Source organism: Archocentrus centrarchus, chromosome 15, assembly GCF_007364275.1.
Source record: "Archocentrus centrarchus isolate MPI-CPG fArcCen1 chromosome 15, fArcCen1, whole genome shotgun sequence".
Classification (NCBI taxonomy): domain Eukaryota; kingdom Metazoa; phylum Chordata; class Actinopteri; order Cichliformes; family Cichlidae; genus Archocentrus; species Archocentrus centrarchus.
This window is the reverse complement of record NC_044360.1, coordinates 4,759,187-4,775,054: the sequence shown is the minus strand read 5'-3', so window position 1 is coordinate 4,775,054 and position 15,868 is coordinate 4,759,187. Positions and strand designations below refer to the sequence as shown.

Here is a 15,868-nt window from a genome sequence, read left to right as displayed (position 1 = left end):
TTCATATTTATGGCCTGACAGTGCATGCACTCACTCACAGACCTGACCCCCAGTCCAATTTCATTACAGAAAGAAGTGGCATCTTTAAAGAAATAATAGCATCTTTTATTTCTTTAACAATCATTTGTGCTACGTCACGAGTTTCTGAACAATTTCCTAACAGTAAAAGTTTTTGTAATCAGTTAATGATTTTTCTCATTTAAGTGCTCGTTATAAGAGCCAAAAACAAAATTTCTTCTTTTTTTTTTTTAATCAACAGTGGAGAGAGACAGAAAATTGGGAGGAGAGAGAGAGATGTGGGAAGACACACGGAAAATGGCGACAGGGCGGGACTCGAACCTGCGCCGCCACGTGGTGGTCACCTGCTCAACCTCTGAGCCACCCCGGCGCCCCGAGTCTGAGTATTTCTTTCTATGTTGTTATAAATAAAGAAAAAAAACTTGTGATGAGACTGGACATTGGATTTTAAAGCAAAATATATTATTGCCAGTTTGCTTTTATTAGAGTTCTAAATATTAAGGAACTTGCTCTCCGCAAAGCCGTTTTCACACATGCACTAAAGCCCTGAACTTTTTCTTTTTTAATCATCCGTCAGAGGTGAGAATACACATGCTAAATGTCAGCTGGATCGTGTATTAAACCGTCTTTCAGCAGCCAGTTACCTCAGCTAAAACCAAACCAGTGTGCTTTCTCCCGCAGAATGATACAGGTGGATCGATCCTCCCAACATTTGGAATCTCGGGAGATGCAAAAACAGCCTGAAGCTATAAGAAAAATTAAGAATTACTGAACTCCACTTTTATTAGCCTTTAAATTGTGTCTTCCTGCTGTGTGGGTGCTCTCAGCACTGATGTGTTAAATAACTGTTTGCCAGCAGCCTCCTTAGAATCTACACATGCCTCTAAAATATAAAGTCCATCACGCTCAGTTAAAACTGTTCACCCAGAAAGAATCAATCACAGTAAACCACACGAGTCAAAGCAGCTGGTGAATGTAGTGCATCTTTGCCTGGATCACTTTGCTACTTAATAAACCAAAGCCTCCCTCTCTCCACTCAATCTTTCATTCCCTCTGTTCCCTTTATTCTCCATTTTTGTTTGGTCTCCATTGTTTCAGTCTTCATCTTCCTCTCAAATTGTTTACCCCTGAGTAAAACACTGAAAAGAGCTTTACAAACACAAACAGTGGACTCTCAAAATAAACGGACACATTTCTAACCAGAGAGACTCAAAACTGACAGACTGGAGTGTCTTCTGATGTTGCTGTTGGCACAAAGCTTTTGTTTGTTTATTCAGATTTAAACTGAAAATAACCTACAATGGCAGAGCCAGCAAGTGGTTTGTAGTAACAGCTTTTTTTTTTTTTTTCCCCTCCTTTCCTTAAGGGAAGCAATAAATTCTGCCCGTACTTGATATCGAAGACAAAGTTCAGCTCAAGTCTGGGAATCATTGCGAGCAGTTAAGAGGCGCTTCTTGGAAGTCATCAAAGCAAAAGTGTAACTTCAGTGTGTTCAACATTAAGTTACCAGCTTTGTCACAATCCAGGAAAACTGTTTTGGGAAATCCCAATCCCAACGCAACTTCTTCTGCAGATCACACAGTGGCCACTTGAAGCTGGCTCCAAAAGTGAGTCACTCCCTCTAGACTTCTATATTAAAATGCTCCTCATGGTCAGTTAGAACTCATCCATTTGTATACTGGTAAAGCTTACAGGTACCGAGTTGACTGATTGACAGGTGCCTCAACACAGGGGTCTATAACGCTCACCATCTGCCAGGTGCATCTTCCCTCATTGGAGCCACTGAACTGGACCTCTCTACCAAAAGGCACCAATACCACCTTATTTGTAGCACTGGTGCCTTTTGTGCCATTTATCTAATGAAACGGCCTGCTATGGTTTGTTACTAAGTGTAATAAACTACAGCTACATAGAGCAGTTTATTACTTAGCACTAATTAGCAGGCCTGCTAACCTTAGGTAATAACTTAGGACTCGACCCTCTCATCTAATTACTGTAATTTCTGCCTTCAAAAAAAACAATAGTGGGTGGCCAAAACACTGACAACGAGGTGTCATACTGTGTAGTACAAAACCATTTGGTGATGTCACAGTGGCTAAGTAGACTGTGATTTTTATAACCTCACTGAAGCCCTCTACTTGAGTTAACATACTTAATCACGTCCCATCTCTGAATCCAGCAAACATCTTTATACATGAGGCAGTAAATTCACTCAGAGCTTCAATTATTAGCACTCAGGCTTCACCCTCTCCATCTCTCCTCGCATTCCTCTGTCTTGCAATGGGCAGGTTGGGCGTCTGCTGTAAGTGGCGTGATGTCTGGGTAGTGTTGGGAGGCCGGGTTTGCCCAGGGTTAGCACACAAAAGAGGCATGACAGCGCCGTGCCAACCAAGACCTCGGCCCACAGCCGAGTGCTGCAAGGATGTGAAGCATTAAGTTGGCAGGTCTCTGTAATCTGATTTTAGTCATTGCTCGTTAAATATCTCGTTGATTTACACTCATCTATATCACCTCTGCATCCACTTGATTATCTCGCTGCCTTGTTTAACAATTTTCTGTCCTCCCTTTTGTGTCTCCCCGTCTTGTTTTTGGCAACTTGTTCTCTTCCCTCGTCCTCCCCTCTCCTTCCCATGAGTTAGCACGAGAGAGCAGGACACAAAGATGTAACAGCAGCAAGAATATGTTACCGAACCGGTGTGTTTAACAGATAATTAAAATCACAAATCAAGGCTTTAAACTGGTCACTCTACAGCACCAACGCCAATCTGGATAAAGTTCAACAACTAGTGAAATATTTTGGACTAATATGATGGAAATCCCAGCACCACAGCTCCGAAAAACTGTGACCTAAAAACATCAAAAATGCAAACAAGGTGCCAGAATTATTCATCAAGCATTAAGTCTGCCAGAAGACCAAAAATGTAAAGTCTAGCCCATTGGGGAGGTTTGGAAAGCATTAAAACTACATTTTGCACTTTTCATTGTATTTTGCATCGAGAAGCATTAAGTTCCAGGATATATCAGAGTTGTTGCTTGTTAATTTCATCCCAGTAAGAAGGTTTACAGCCTTCTTACAGGAAAAATTAATTAATTAAAAAAAAAAATGGTGGAAAAAAAGACATTACCTATGGTTCGTCATAACATTATGAAGACGGATAAGGATGATGGAGCCATACAGACAGTTTATTATTTCAGGCTCCTCATCTGTTTATAAATAGATGCTTCATTAAATGTGGATATTTTCTGAATGTGCTTCTTTACACATGAAAATGGGGAAAATTGACGGGTTTTTTATAGGTGCTTGTTATTACACTGGTTTTACTGGCCTGAGCCATTTGAGATTGAATTGGGCTGCATGTGCTCCATCAATGAAAGTGATTTTATGTACCGTCTCTTGTAAAACACAAACAGAAACTGAACTCAAAGTCTTTTGGGGTTTTTTTGGGCACATTAAATTCACTCAGCTGATAACACGTGAATTATGTGCTGAAGACCGGGAGATGATGCCGAAAGCACTTGGAATGTTTTCCAAAGTATTTGAGAGTCAGAAAAATAAAAACAAACCGCAGCTCTTATTTCCAAGAGCCTGTTCTCACCCACCTAAGACAAAAGAACGACCTTTGATACATACCTCACAGACCCCATATCATTATACCATTTGATTCTTGTTAAGATAACATACACATGACTACTAGTTGGTTTTTTTCTTCCAAACAGCACCTCCTAGAATTAAAATCAAAGCCCTTCCTCAATATTTGCAAACATTTTTACACATCAGCTATTGTAGTTCATATTTTGCTGAATTTTTTTGACATCATAAAATCATACAGTCACATTTTGTTATTGCGGGAAGATACCGTTACACCCCCACCAACACTGATAATAGCAAAATGTCCTCCAAAGAGACAGAAAAACAGTCAAATGGCCCAATCTCTCAGCAGTCATGTAATGTATATCTGCCTGGCAGCTGCCCTGGACTCTGACCTTTGAGCATTGTTTCCAGTGGGATCACATGCTGAAAGAAGCGAGAGGAGTTCCTCACGAGCCCGCGACTTATTTCTGGTATCAGTCGGCTAACATGTGAAAATAAAGCTATTCGATGTATTCAGTAACGTGACAGAGACTGCTGATTTATCACAGAGTCAAACTGTGGTAAAGACTTCCTAAAGTTGCTACATACCAAAGTAAACAAACAAGTGTGCGCTATGTAGGCCACTGCAACACTGTAACAGTTACTGAAGGAAAAAAGTACAGTAATGTAACATTAGCTGTGAATACAGATGAGCACTGTAAAAGCTCAGGCCTGAGAAAACAAACAAAAGTGAGCTACAGTGCACTGCATTTAGCTTCAATCTGAACACACACACACACAACATATTTTTATTATTATTATTATAATACAGACTGCCTGAAGGGCATCTCTGGTTTTGGGAGCTCTGCTGATTGCATACCCAAATTCAGGAAAAGCTTCTTTGCTCCCTATCAAAAAAGGGTGTTAACTCTACCGGCAGCTAATATTGTCAAGGCCCAGAAAAGCTTGCAGTGACAGTTCAAATTAGTGTTGACTCAGTGGATAACAAGACACAAAGCTAGCCTTACACACACACACACACTTTTTACCACTCTGAATTCACCCAGTTCGAGGTTCTTGTATCATGTTTCTCACTTGTTTTCAGGCTCTTGTTAAAACATGCTTCTGAGAGGCTATCCTGAATTTAACTTTTTCTTTTGAATTGATTTATCTGATTATTATTTATTTATATTTATTTTTACACCTTGACTATTTGAACTTGCGGAAACTTAAAATGCAAAACAGCCTAAAACGTGCTCAGCTACAGCCCTGTTTGCTCCCACGGTGCTATACTGCATCTGATCTGACCTTTTGTATTTTCTCTCCAGCAAAAATACCTGCCAAGCATTGAAGGAAAAAAAAAAAGGGAGGTAAAGCCCACATAATGGAGACCTGGTCCAACAGATCCAAGAAAGCACAGGCAGGAGAGCAGGGTTCAACTACAGTGTGAAATTATCCAGTTTTGTGCCGTTTGCTGACTTACACGTTTCGTTTTCGCTTGCTGCTGGAAGCAGGTCCCGACTAATCTAACGTTTGAACGATTACCTTTAAAGTACCAACTGCAGAAAGAGCAATAAATGATAAGTAATTTATCAAAAACACTGTAAATCCATATTTTTGGAGAATTTGATTTTTTTTCTATTTGTAGACTTGGATTTTGTTCTGCTGATGCAAGCTTTTACAGTGACATTTTACTGAGCAAATTATTACTCAGTTAAAGGCTAAAAACAACCAGCATCTGAGCAGCCTGATTATAAAATTTTCAGTTGTAGGCTGACAATAGACATATTCACCTTTAAAAATAAATAAATAAATCATAATGTCTTACAATGCAGTCTATATAACAATCAGTGACTCAAGGGTGGAAATCTCCTAAAACCTGATCTGACCTTTTGTGCATCAGGACATTATGTGGTACAAACTTTAATAAAAGTAAAGAGCAATTCTTTAAATTTGTTTGTGTGCGTACTTTGGAGACTAAGCTCTGTATTATGTAATATTACTTAAACATTTACTGAGACAGATTTATGTTCAAGCATAAGCTGAGTGACAAAAGTGGACACAAAGTAATTTTAGCCAGTCCATCACATCCACACAAGTATTATTAATAAAAGCAATGAGAGATACTGCATCTCAGATAAACACTGTGAGTCTGCCAGGCAGCTGTCATGATTCAAAACTTATCAAACCAATTATGACATCCAGGCCGCAGCAGTGACGGCACACTACTGTGTGACACAAACACACACACAGGACACACCGACGAGGAGACAAATGCCAGTGAACTCTCACACACTTACACACACATGCTTTTCACACACACACACACACACACACACACACACACACACACACACACACACACGCAGAGATCCCGTTCCCTAAAATGGCCGATAGGTCTTCAACAGAAGCACCGAGGCGTTGACCAGTCAGAGGAAATGCACCCATACTCATCTCACTTTCCATCTCCTAAAGTCATTTTCTCCCTCTTTCTCTCAATGTTTTCACCCCTGGCACACAGTCCGGTAATCCTCAGTCCCTGCTTTGTTCACCTTTAGGCCTGATCTGATAGGCAAGAACTGGAGAGAAGAGTCACAGAGGTGGGCTGGACAGGCAAGAAGGTGTCGAGCAAAAACAGCTGCACTGACTGATATCGGTTTTCTTCTCCAGGTGCTGTGAAAGATTATTGTGCAGAAAACCTCTGGGGATCACTTGATTAAACGTTAAGTTCAGTATCTTTTCATGCTCTTACTGGAAATAAAGCAGCATACTTAATTAAGGATTTCCCACAGGTAAGATGTTAAAGCACTTTGACTAACGGGCTGCTGTGGCCACGCAAACTGGGACAAGCTGGGACCAGTAAAGCATTATTACACAACGATTAAGCTGGAGGCCTCACCAACACTGATGAACCATTAACAACCCAAAAGAAAGAAGAAATAAAATACAGGGAAACAGAGGAAATACATACCTGCAACATTAAAATAATTAGGAGATAAATTAGAAACCACATGCCATACTAAGACCATGTCATATTTGTGCTGGGATACACTGACCCAGATAAAAGGTGCGTAACTATCTCCTGTTTGACAAACTGGTTAAAGGACAAGATTATCTGCTGTGTCAGCTGACTACAGAGGGGGGAAAAAAATGGAGTCATAGTTAAATGAATGTTGCCAATTACGCAGCAACAGTTTTTTTTTGGAGATTTTGGCTGAACTTCAAGTGGCGAGCAGTCCTCACCGACCGTTCAGGAAAGCACTCTCACAGCAAGGCACTGCAAGATACCTGCAGGTCTAGAACTTTCCTGATCAGTCAGTCTGAGATCTGCTGTAATGACTGACTGACCTATACTGACATCCGGCTACTGTTAAAGGGAGGTTAAGGGTCAACAGCTTGGATTCTCTCCAGAAAATGCCGACTTACTGGAAAAATGTGTGGACTGTATGTTTTCTTGTTCTTACTTGTGTAAAATTCCGTGTAAATGTTGTTGCTCTTTATACTTTCTTATAATTATTCATACTTATATATACACGCTAATTTGCTACTTTGCATGCAAGTTGCGCATTTAATGTCTGTTACGCATCCTGTTCTGCAGGATCAAAGTGTTTTATGTGGGTTTAAATCTGCATGAAAGTGCAGGAAGTTTCATGTTAAGACAACAATTTGCATTTAAAAAGATCACAACTGTTGTGGGTTTTAACAGTGAGCCTCTATTGAGGTATTTGCACACAAAAAAAATTTCAAAAGTTCAGCAAGATGAGTAACTGTTTTAAATTTTAGATCTGTTTGGAGTTAATAAGCAATTAATAAGAAAGCATTTTAAAGTCCTTTACAGCTGATTCGGGTTTTTAGAAATATGCAAAATTCAAAGTAACTCCGGCTGATCACAGTGCAAACCTAAATCAAGCCCATTAACAATCAGCAGCTCTTCAGCAAAACAAAAGCTCGATTCAGTTACAGGCTAAAGCAGCCACTTACCTTCCAGCCTCGGTGCATCAGAATTAATGCAAGGCTAAGATTAAAGCTGTGACAGAGCTGCGTGAAACCACCGCCGTCCAACAAGCACAGAGCACAAAGCCAGGCCGAGTCACATGCAGCACTGCAGCAACAGGTCCCCTCTCTGTGCCACAGTAGCCAACTGTCAGGCAGCCTCTACACTCAATAAACAGCCTCTATCATTACAAGCCGCGAATTAATAAAGTCGCATCCATGAAGGAGGAAATTAAAACCAGAGAGGCTGAAAGAGAGGAGTAAATCCTGAGTCTCTTACCTCTTTTTCTCCTTATCGGCTGTCATATTTTCGCAGTGCTGTTTCCACGACAGGCTGAGTAAAGTCCAACTTTAGAGTCAAAATATGTATTTTAAAAAAAAGAGAGAGAGAGGAAAAAAAAAAAGAAGCAGGTTTAACACCGTGCGCAGGTCAGAAGGAGCCCGCTGACAGATGAAGTCATTAAACCTGTGAAGCGTTTAGTTAGTCCAGGCTGGCGGTGAATGAGCCGGGGGATCGGGCCGTACAGTCTCAGAACACTGCCGAGGATTGTACAACCTCTCACCCGCTGAGAAAAGACTCCACACAGGCTGAACGCTGAGCTGCTGCTGCTGCTGCTGACAGAAGCCGCCCGCAGGTCCCCTTGTCAAAACTTTTCTTCGCTTGCTGATATGCAAACTCCCAGAGCTGCTCTGTCTGACCTGAGGCTCAGCTGAAGCTCAGACCCGGACAGCTGATTGGCTGGGAACGCCACCGGGAGACCCACCCCCGTCCCCATACACAGCCCCGCCCTCCCCCTGTGGCTACCGCGCTCCTTACCTTACAGGTGTGGAGGTTATAATCCTCCAAATGCTCGGTATGTACAGGTACTTATAATAATCTCAATAATATCACTTTTTTTTTTTGTCTGAAAAGTAGCCTAAAGTCAAACTTAAAGGACCATTCCCCGTGAAATATCACACTTTAAAATTTAGACATGTAGTGTAATCAACTCTCATTTAATGAAAGTAAATTTATTAAGTTTTCTATGAAGGATTTTATTATCCTTTACAGTGATTAAGACTGTTTTCAGATAATTTATCTTCATGTTATAAATATACCTCAAACTGCATAACAAGTGGGTTTTAATTCTTTACTAGGATAATAATGGTTTTGTTTCATTTAGAATAGAATAGAATGCCTTTATTGTCATTATACAGGATGTACAATGAGATTGGAAAAGCACAATGTAATTATGTGAGTGAACTCTTACTCATTTTTACTTAACTAAGAGATAAAATGCTGAATCAGCTTCGACTAAGAAACTTAAAATCCAGTGTTAATTTTGTCAAATTTAAGACTGCTATTTTTAGCTCATGTGTTAAACTTAACGAATACTTCTGTTATGAAATTAATCATACATCTTTTATGTTTTATTCCAGTATCTAATGAGCTAAGGGGCATCCTCTAGAGCTGAAAAATGCCACTGTGGAAGTGGCAAAAACTTCAGGTTAGCTACTGAGGCTGGCTCCAAAAACGAGTCAATCCCCACAGATTCTAATGTTAAAATATCCAAATAAAATGTTTTTTTTTATGACTCTGAGCAGTATGGAAGCTTGTTTCTGCCACTATAAAAAACCTTTCCATCAATATTTTTGACATTTTGGGTCAGCATCTCAAAATTTCAACTTAATAATTCAAAATTTCAAGTTAAGTATCTCAAAATTTGAAGTTGCTCAGAAGTAAGTCAAAATTTCAAGATACCTACTAAGTCAAAATTTTAAGATTAGTCGAAATTTTGTCCATCTGGCAGTTTATTTTTTCCCCCGTGATGAAAACAAGCATGAGTGGAGTGACTTTCTTTATTTAATAACTCATCCATCCACATTGACTGACATGTTTCCCCCACAGAGTTAATATTGCTAAGTTAGCTAGCATTAGCAGATAACGCCACCCTCCCAACTCACAGCTCCAAAGTAAACCAACGCGGAGGCGAAACACTAAAGTTGAGACTTCAAAACGTGGAATCCAAAAACATGGCGGCCTCTGACTGAGTCATGACTATGACACATACAGCTACAGCACTTTGTTTTAAAATGAGAAATAACAGTGCTGCAGTGTTTTCTTCACTCCCTGTAGAAAGTAGTTTGTTACACAACTTGTTAAATGACTTTTGAGTAACTTCTGCAATTTAAAGTTTTAACACAGACTGCAATTTTTTTTTTTTATATCAAACTGTACAGAAACAGTTGGAAATGAAAATACTTCCCACTTCCAGACGTGTGTATATAAATGTGTCTGTGGCTTACAGTAAAAAGTCTTGCTAAGAGTGAAGTCAGTCCTAATAACTTTGAATAGAGCAGAACATAACTTTATTTACAGCGGTTTGTTTTGCTTTTTCTTTTAATTTCTGGGATCCAGTCATAAAATTCTTGGCGTCTCGTGTCGGATTTGAAATGGCATGTCACACGACATCATTATTCATCACCCTTGGAAGCTAACGATGCGTGCAAAGTGGCTCTAGTTAACTTGGAAAATGTAAAACCTGGAAAATGCCCACTCAGTTCATAAATAAATTAATAATAATAATTTTGGATTTAAGTCTTCTTCTTTTTTTTTTTTTAAGTACACAGTAAAACAGAAGTTTTGAGTTGAGTTCATTAAGGCAGAAGTCAGTCCTGAGGCCTGTGCATGGGCACCAGCCTCACATGTTGTCTTCTCTTTGCCTTTCTTATCACTGATCTGCTGTCAGTCTCCACAGCAGTGTTTCCATTACAGAGACTCCAGTACGTTCAAAATGGCGAGGACATGGAAAGCACACTGGTCCAAGTTCATCTCCTCCACTGATCCGTTAATGGAATAATGAAATCACCCTCCTGTCCGGCTTTTAGCCTCAGTTAAAATGGAAATCTTGTACATAAAACTTGGATTTCCCCTCCTGGCTTTCTTATCATGAAAATTTTACTGTTCAGATCCACACAAGCTCACCATTTGCACTTTTTAGCTCAGCTTGGCATTGTCCAGTGAGCCAGAAACCAGATTTCTAAGCTGCAGGCTGTCAGGTGTAGATGTTAAAACATGACTGTATCAATATGTATCAACATCTGCAGAGCAGACCAAGAGCTGGATTTAAGTATTCGCTTGTTTCCAATCATCATATATGTGGACGCACGAGTAAAAACGAAAGCAGAATAAAGCAGGACGCCCTGTGTCGCAGCTATTGTTGCTGTTCTCAGTGAAACATCAAAGTATTCAGTTTGTCATCAGCCATCGTTTTAAGAGCAGGTCGCACTGCATTGTTCAGAAACACAGAAATGCTTTGGGTGTTTAACATTGTCTTCCTGAGTCAACATCTCAAATATTTCAGATGGAAAAGATACACTTACAGTAGTTTCTGCTATTTGCTCACTGTGTTGTTATGTGGATATTTTTAAACTAATTATCATTTACTTTTTTAAACAGGACATAACATAAACAGGAACAGAAATGACACACCAAACAAACAGAGGTTTCTCTCTGACATCATGATATTTAATTCATTTGAAAAAAAAAATTAAAATACACCTTCACATCCTTTTAAATACAGTACATTTGGCACGTAAAAGCTCTATAGGACAATAAAATCTATCAACAAACACACATGAAGAGCGTGGAAATTATTCATCAATGAACAAAATGTACAGACAGAGCTTCACAAATACAGGGACTGCAAACAAACAAACCAACAAAAACCCCATAAACACACAGTAACACTCTGCGGGAAGATGAACGTCTGACGCTGTACGCATCATAATACTGTATCCACTGTTTGAAATGGGCGGCGTGCCTCCGTGTGTTACACTTATCTCCGACTGCGTCCGTCACCGGTGTGAGAACCAATGAAAGGGAGTTTCCTACGTCAGAGATGTTTTTGTTGGAAACGGCATTTGGCATTTAGGACTTGAAGGACTGGACGTCCCTTTCTGGTTGTAGTGGGACTTTTGTTTTTTTTTTTTTTTTCCCCCAAATGAAAGACTAAACAAACTTGCAACAGAAAAGAGAACATCAAAAAGTTGGACAGCTCAGCATGACGTTTAGTCTCGTGTTAAGCGACTGATCTGCTGTGTTTACAGTAATGCATCTTCAGCTCATAATACTGCTGCTACAGCACGTGATGTGTTTTTACTGCTACATGAACGGTGCTGCCTCTTGTGCTATTCTTGGACTTTACATGATAACTCATTTGGCATAGCTGATAAGAGGACAGGTAACTTGTTACAATGTTCTCTGCACATGAATAAAAATAGAACACAACTCCCATAAATTGCTTTCATATGTGACTTGTTTGCACTGGATCAAATGGACTTTGTAGGAAAAGTATTGTGTTGTCATTGGAGTCTGACCGATGCATCAGCTGATATTAGTTGATTTCTTTTTTCTTAATTTTAGTCCATAAAAACATAAAGCATAAAAGATGCTTAGTGAGATTTATAAATGCTGTCATCACACAGTTGGTCCAGCAGAGCAGCTCCGACTGACTGGCATCAGTACTGGTCCCCCCCCCCCCCAAAAATGCAGCATCAGTCCTGAAACATGCCCGAGCATTTCATAAACAAAGTGTTTAGCCTGAACGGGGGCTTAATTAATGCATCCGACTCCCTGCCTTCTTCTTCCACTCTATGCTACCTGATGCAGCTTCAGTCAAAAATAGAGCAAAAAGCCACTTCTGGGATGCTTTTGTAACACGCTGCTCATGTCTGGTGGAAACACTGTCTTCAGTGGGCACGGTCTGCTGCGGTTTATTCCCGGCTCCAGTCTCACTCCAGTCATAATGCTTTCTCACACAGCACTCAAAATCTCAGGGTGACAGCTGTTTGCTGAACGTTAGGAAACTAAAACTGGACTTTTATTTGAATTGCAGTTTTGGTTTTATAATGACATGATGATTACTTTTTTGCAGCCATTTTTTGCTGTAAAGTTGTCGTTCTGTTGCGAGTTATAAATCCAAGACCCATCTATACCTGCAGACATCCCCCAATGGAGGCTGCTCCTGCGGGGCAGGCTTTAAGGTAACAGCCCTGTAAACCTCACCCCATCCACCTTCCTTTTTTCATTCACTCATTTGTTCTTATTTTTTTATTTGAATTGTGTTTAGTTCATCTCTGAAAATCCTTTCTAGGTTTAATAAATGAATGATGTTTATTTAATTCATGAACAATCATTTTGAATAGGAATAAAATTAAAACTACAAGCCATTAAAAACGATCACCACGGTGAGTTTAGAAAGATGCTGATGTCCACAGCTTGTACGGGACACATTATGAATATCAACTCCTGTGACCTCCACGTGCTCCAGTGTTGCACATTCCCTTAAATTTGTGTTGGAAGTTTGCACATTTACTCATACAGCAGCTCAACATGAAGCATGCACTTGGGGCCGAGCCTCGAGAAGAGCTCAGATTTGCTCCAACTAGTAGTGAATGAGTCCTTATTTAGGATCTGTGATGCATAATTAGTTACCCATTAATTACACTGTGTAGGCACGCTGCAGTTATTAGTCTATTTAACGAGCCCCCTTTAAATTTTAGTTTCTGGTGCGTTCATTAGCGCCTTTATCTGCCCTCACTTCTGTTAAACATGCCTCAGAGTCACTCACCAGAACACTGATGATTGGGCACAATTAGACTATTATGTTTCAAAAAAATGTATCTTTATTTTATAGGATCTGAAGGCAGATTTTAAAACATTTATCGACTTCAAAACTTTGCCGTGCGTCGCCTTCTCATTTTTTATATATGGATTTGTTCTGCTGTTGTGCTGCAGCCAAATTGCCAGTATTGGAGAGACTTTAATAAAGATTAAACCTGAAACCGCCGTGTTTTTAAAGTCATATAAGGAGAAAAAAAAAAAAAAAAAGCACCTAAAGCCTGCAGCCATTTGTTTTTTCCTGAAAAATGTGTCTCATAATATCACGCTACTTTCTGCACTGACTGCTCTTGACAACATTTATTTTTGGCAAACACGTTTCATCAATTACATTCATACTGCATATGTAAGAGGAACCGGCACTGAACTGCTTACTTAACGGTTTGTGAGAAAAGGTGTTGAATAATTCTCGCTTCTCTGTGACCTGAACCTGCTGCACTTCTCCTCAAACAAAGCAACAAAGGAAGGAAAAGGAGCAAAACGATTTTAAGAACAAAATGAGTATTGCACTTGGAGTTTTTTTTTCTTGAACATTTTTGGATATCCTTTCAATTTGCCATAAAGTTATCAACCTGCAGCATGGAGCAAAACCTTATTTGAAGCCTTTATTTATTTATTTTTTACCTCCATGTTTATGCTGTGCAGGAGACGAGGGTCCGATCAGGTGATTCTCACTGAAATCTATCGCATAAAAACCTAAAGATTTCTAAAAAAAAAATAACCAAAAACAACAAGAAGAACGAGACAATCCAGTAAAAACAACTCAACAACAACAAAAAGATGTTTTAAATAAAAAAATACAACTTGATAAGAGGAAGAGGGCTCTCCACACACACACACACACACACACACTGCAGAGCAAATACATTCAGTTGAACACATTCAGTGTGAACACATTCTCCTCTGTGTATGATCCTCGACCTTCCTGTGGAGTCACGGGAGTTTGGTTTGTCATGTTAGAGACAGTAGGTCCAGTACATTCACTGATAACACAGTTACTGTACACGCACGCGCACGCACGCGCACACACGCACGCACACACACACACACAAGGCATTTCAAGGATAACTTGGTCATAAAGGTATTTAAGGAGCTGACCCAGGAAGATTTTGCTCCACAAGGTGCAATGAGAGAATCAGTAACGAGCACTTCAGCTAAAATAAAAAGTCGTCTTTTTAAAGGGCACCCCGGGACATTTCTGATTCAGCTTGTTATTTGGCTTTACTAGACAAGTGTCTCCATGTCAAGTATCACGTTATATGCAAAACAGCTTGTTAACACTGTAAGCAAACCTCATCGAAACACTCCCAGTAGGACGCTACTGTAGTACCATTTGTGGTACCATTTGGTTTTTAATGAGGAACTGAAACGTCAATGTTCTAAGAAGCTGAACGAAGGAGAGAGACGGAGCACAGCAGAACTGCTGAGATAGGGCTGAACTCAAATTTAAAATGCCAAAGTGTCACTCCAGTGGTGCCTCTTCTCAGGTTATTATTTAAAGTAATAACACACTGACAAATACTGAGACTAAACTTTCAACATCGTCGTGATTTCATCAGAAAAATCTTTCTCACACCTCCTTTATCACCACAACTCTTTTCATAATGAATAAAATATTTTTCAAGATATTTCATGTTTAAATACAATAACTGGTTCAATAATGTTCTATTTTTTTTTTTTTCATTTACATACACATGTAGGGAAGAAAAAAACACTCTTAAAACACTGAGACACAGGACGCAGCACATTATGTAAAGAAATGACAACACATGCATGCACAGTTGTACGCACATTATATTTTTTTCTCTCACTCTCACACACACACACACGCGCACACACTCACACAGAACATGACCTCGCCTTTGCATCTACTTCAGTTCAGTTTCGTCCAAAGCCCCCGCCTGCTTTTAAAACACATCCGGACCATCTGAAGGAGCATCGGGTCACTTCTTACAGTAACTGACCTGCACTTGCATGCTGCTTGAGTTCAATGGGATAAGGACAAATGGACGAACAACAAGAGCACAGAAACCATAACGAGTAATACAAATGGTTTAGTATAATTCCTGGAGTGATCAGAATCTGGAGCAGTTCAGGAGGCTGTGTTTCTTTAAATACTGTGTCTTTGAACATTTTTCAGGTGCGGTGTGGTGCTTGTGGTTAATGTTACATGTCTGTGTGTGTATGTGTGTGTGTGTGCTTGTGTGTGTGTGTTTGTGTGTCTAGGTTTCAGTCTTGTCCCCAAAGTAGGAGAATCCTTTGAACTCATCTTGGTTGATCTGCTTGATGATGCTCTCTTCAACAGGCGTCAGAACAGGTTCTTCACGGGTAAAATCTTGGTCAAAGTTATTGACGTCCCTTTTGGTTTTCTGGAAGGAAAAGAAGAGATAAGGTCTTCTTTTGGTGGATTTAGCCTTTAGACATGAGGTGACTGGCTGTGTCAGCAGTCTTTAACAACTAGGATCAATGTTTGGTCATTCAAAAAAAAAAAAAAGTGCATTTTTGCAACAGAAAGCTCAACTTTACTCAACAACTTTAAATTCTTTTCTTCACCTTTGAACAGAAAAGTAATAATCATCAGTTTTTGCATCGTCCTCTGCAAACAGAGTCCACAGATACCCCCC

At 39.8% G+C, this 15,868-nt stretch overlaps 2 protein-coding genes across 2 annotated transcripts in view; both read right to left on the bottom strand.

The window, feature by feature from the left end:
• The window catches only part of epas1b (endothelial PAS domain protein 1b), a 56,329-nt gene extending 48,098 nt beyond the window's left edge, over positions 1 to 8,231 (bottom strand). The window contains exon 1 of the mRNA XM_030747555.1: positions 7,863 to 8,231. Coding sequence (XP_030603415.1) covers positions 7,863 to 7,888 — 26 coding nt within the window. The 5' untranslated portion in view covers positions 7,889 to 8,231. The remainder of the gene's footprint in view (positions 1 to 7,862) is intronic.
• A 2,895-nt stretch (positions 8,232 to 11,126) lies between these two features.
• Positions 11,127 to 15,868, bottom strand: part of LOC115792920 (protein kinase C epsilon type-like) — an 88,663-nt gene continuing 83,921 nt past the window's right edge. Inside the window, exon 15 of the mRNA XM_030747556.1 lies at positions 11,127 to 15,613. Within this exon, the coding sequence (XP_030603416.1) occupies positions 15,467 to 15,613 (147 nt within the window). The 3' untranslated portion in view covers positions 11,127 to 15,466. The remainder of the gene's footprint in view (positions 15,614 to 15,868) is intronic.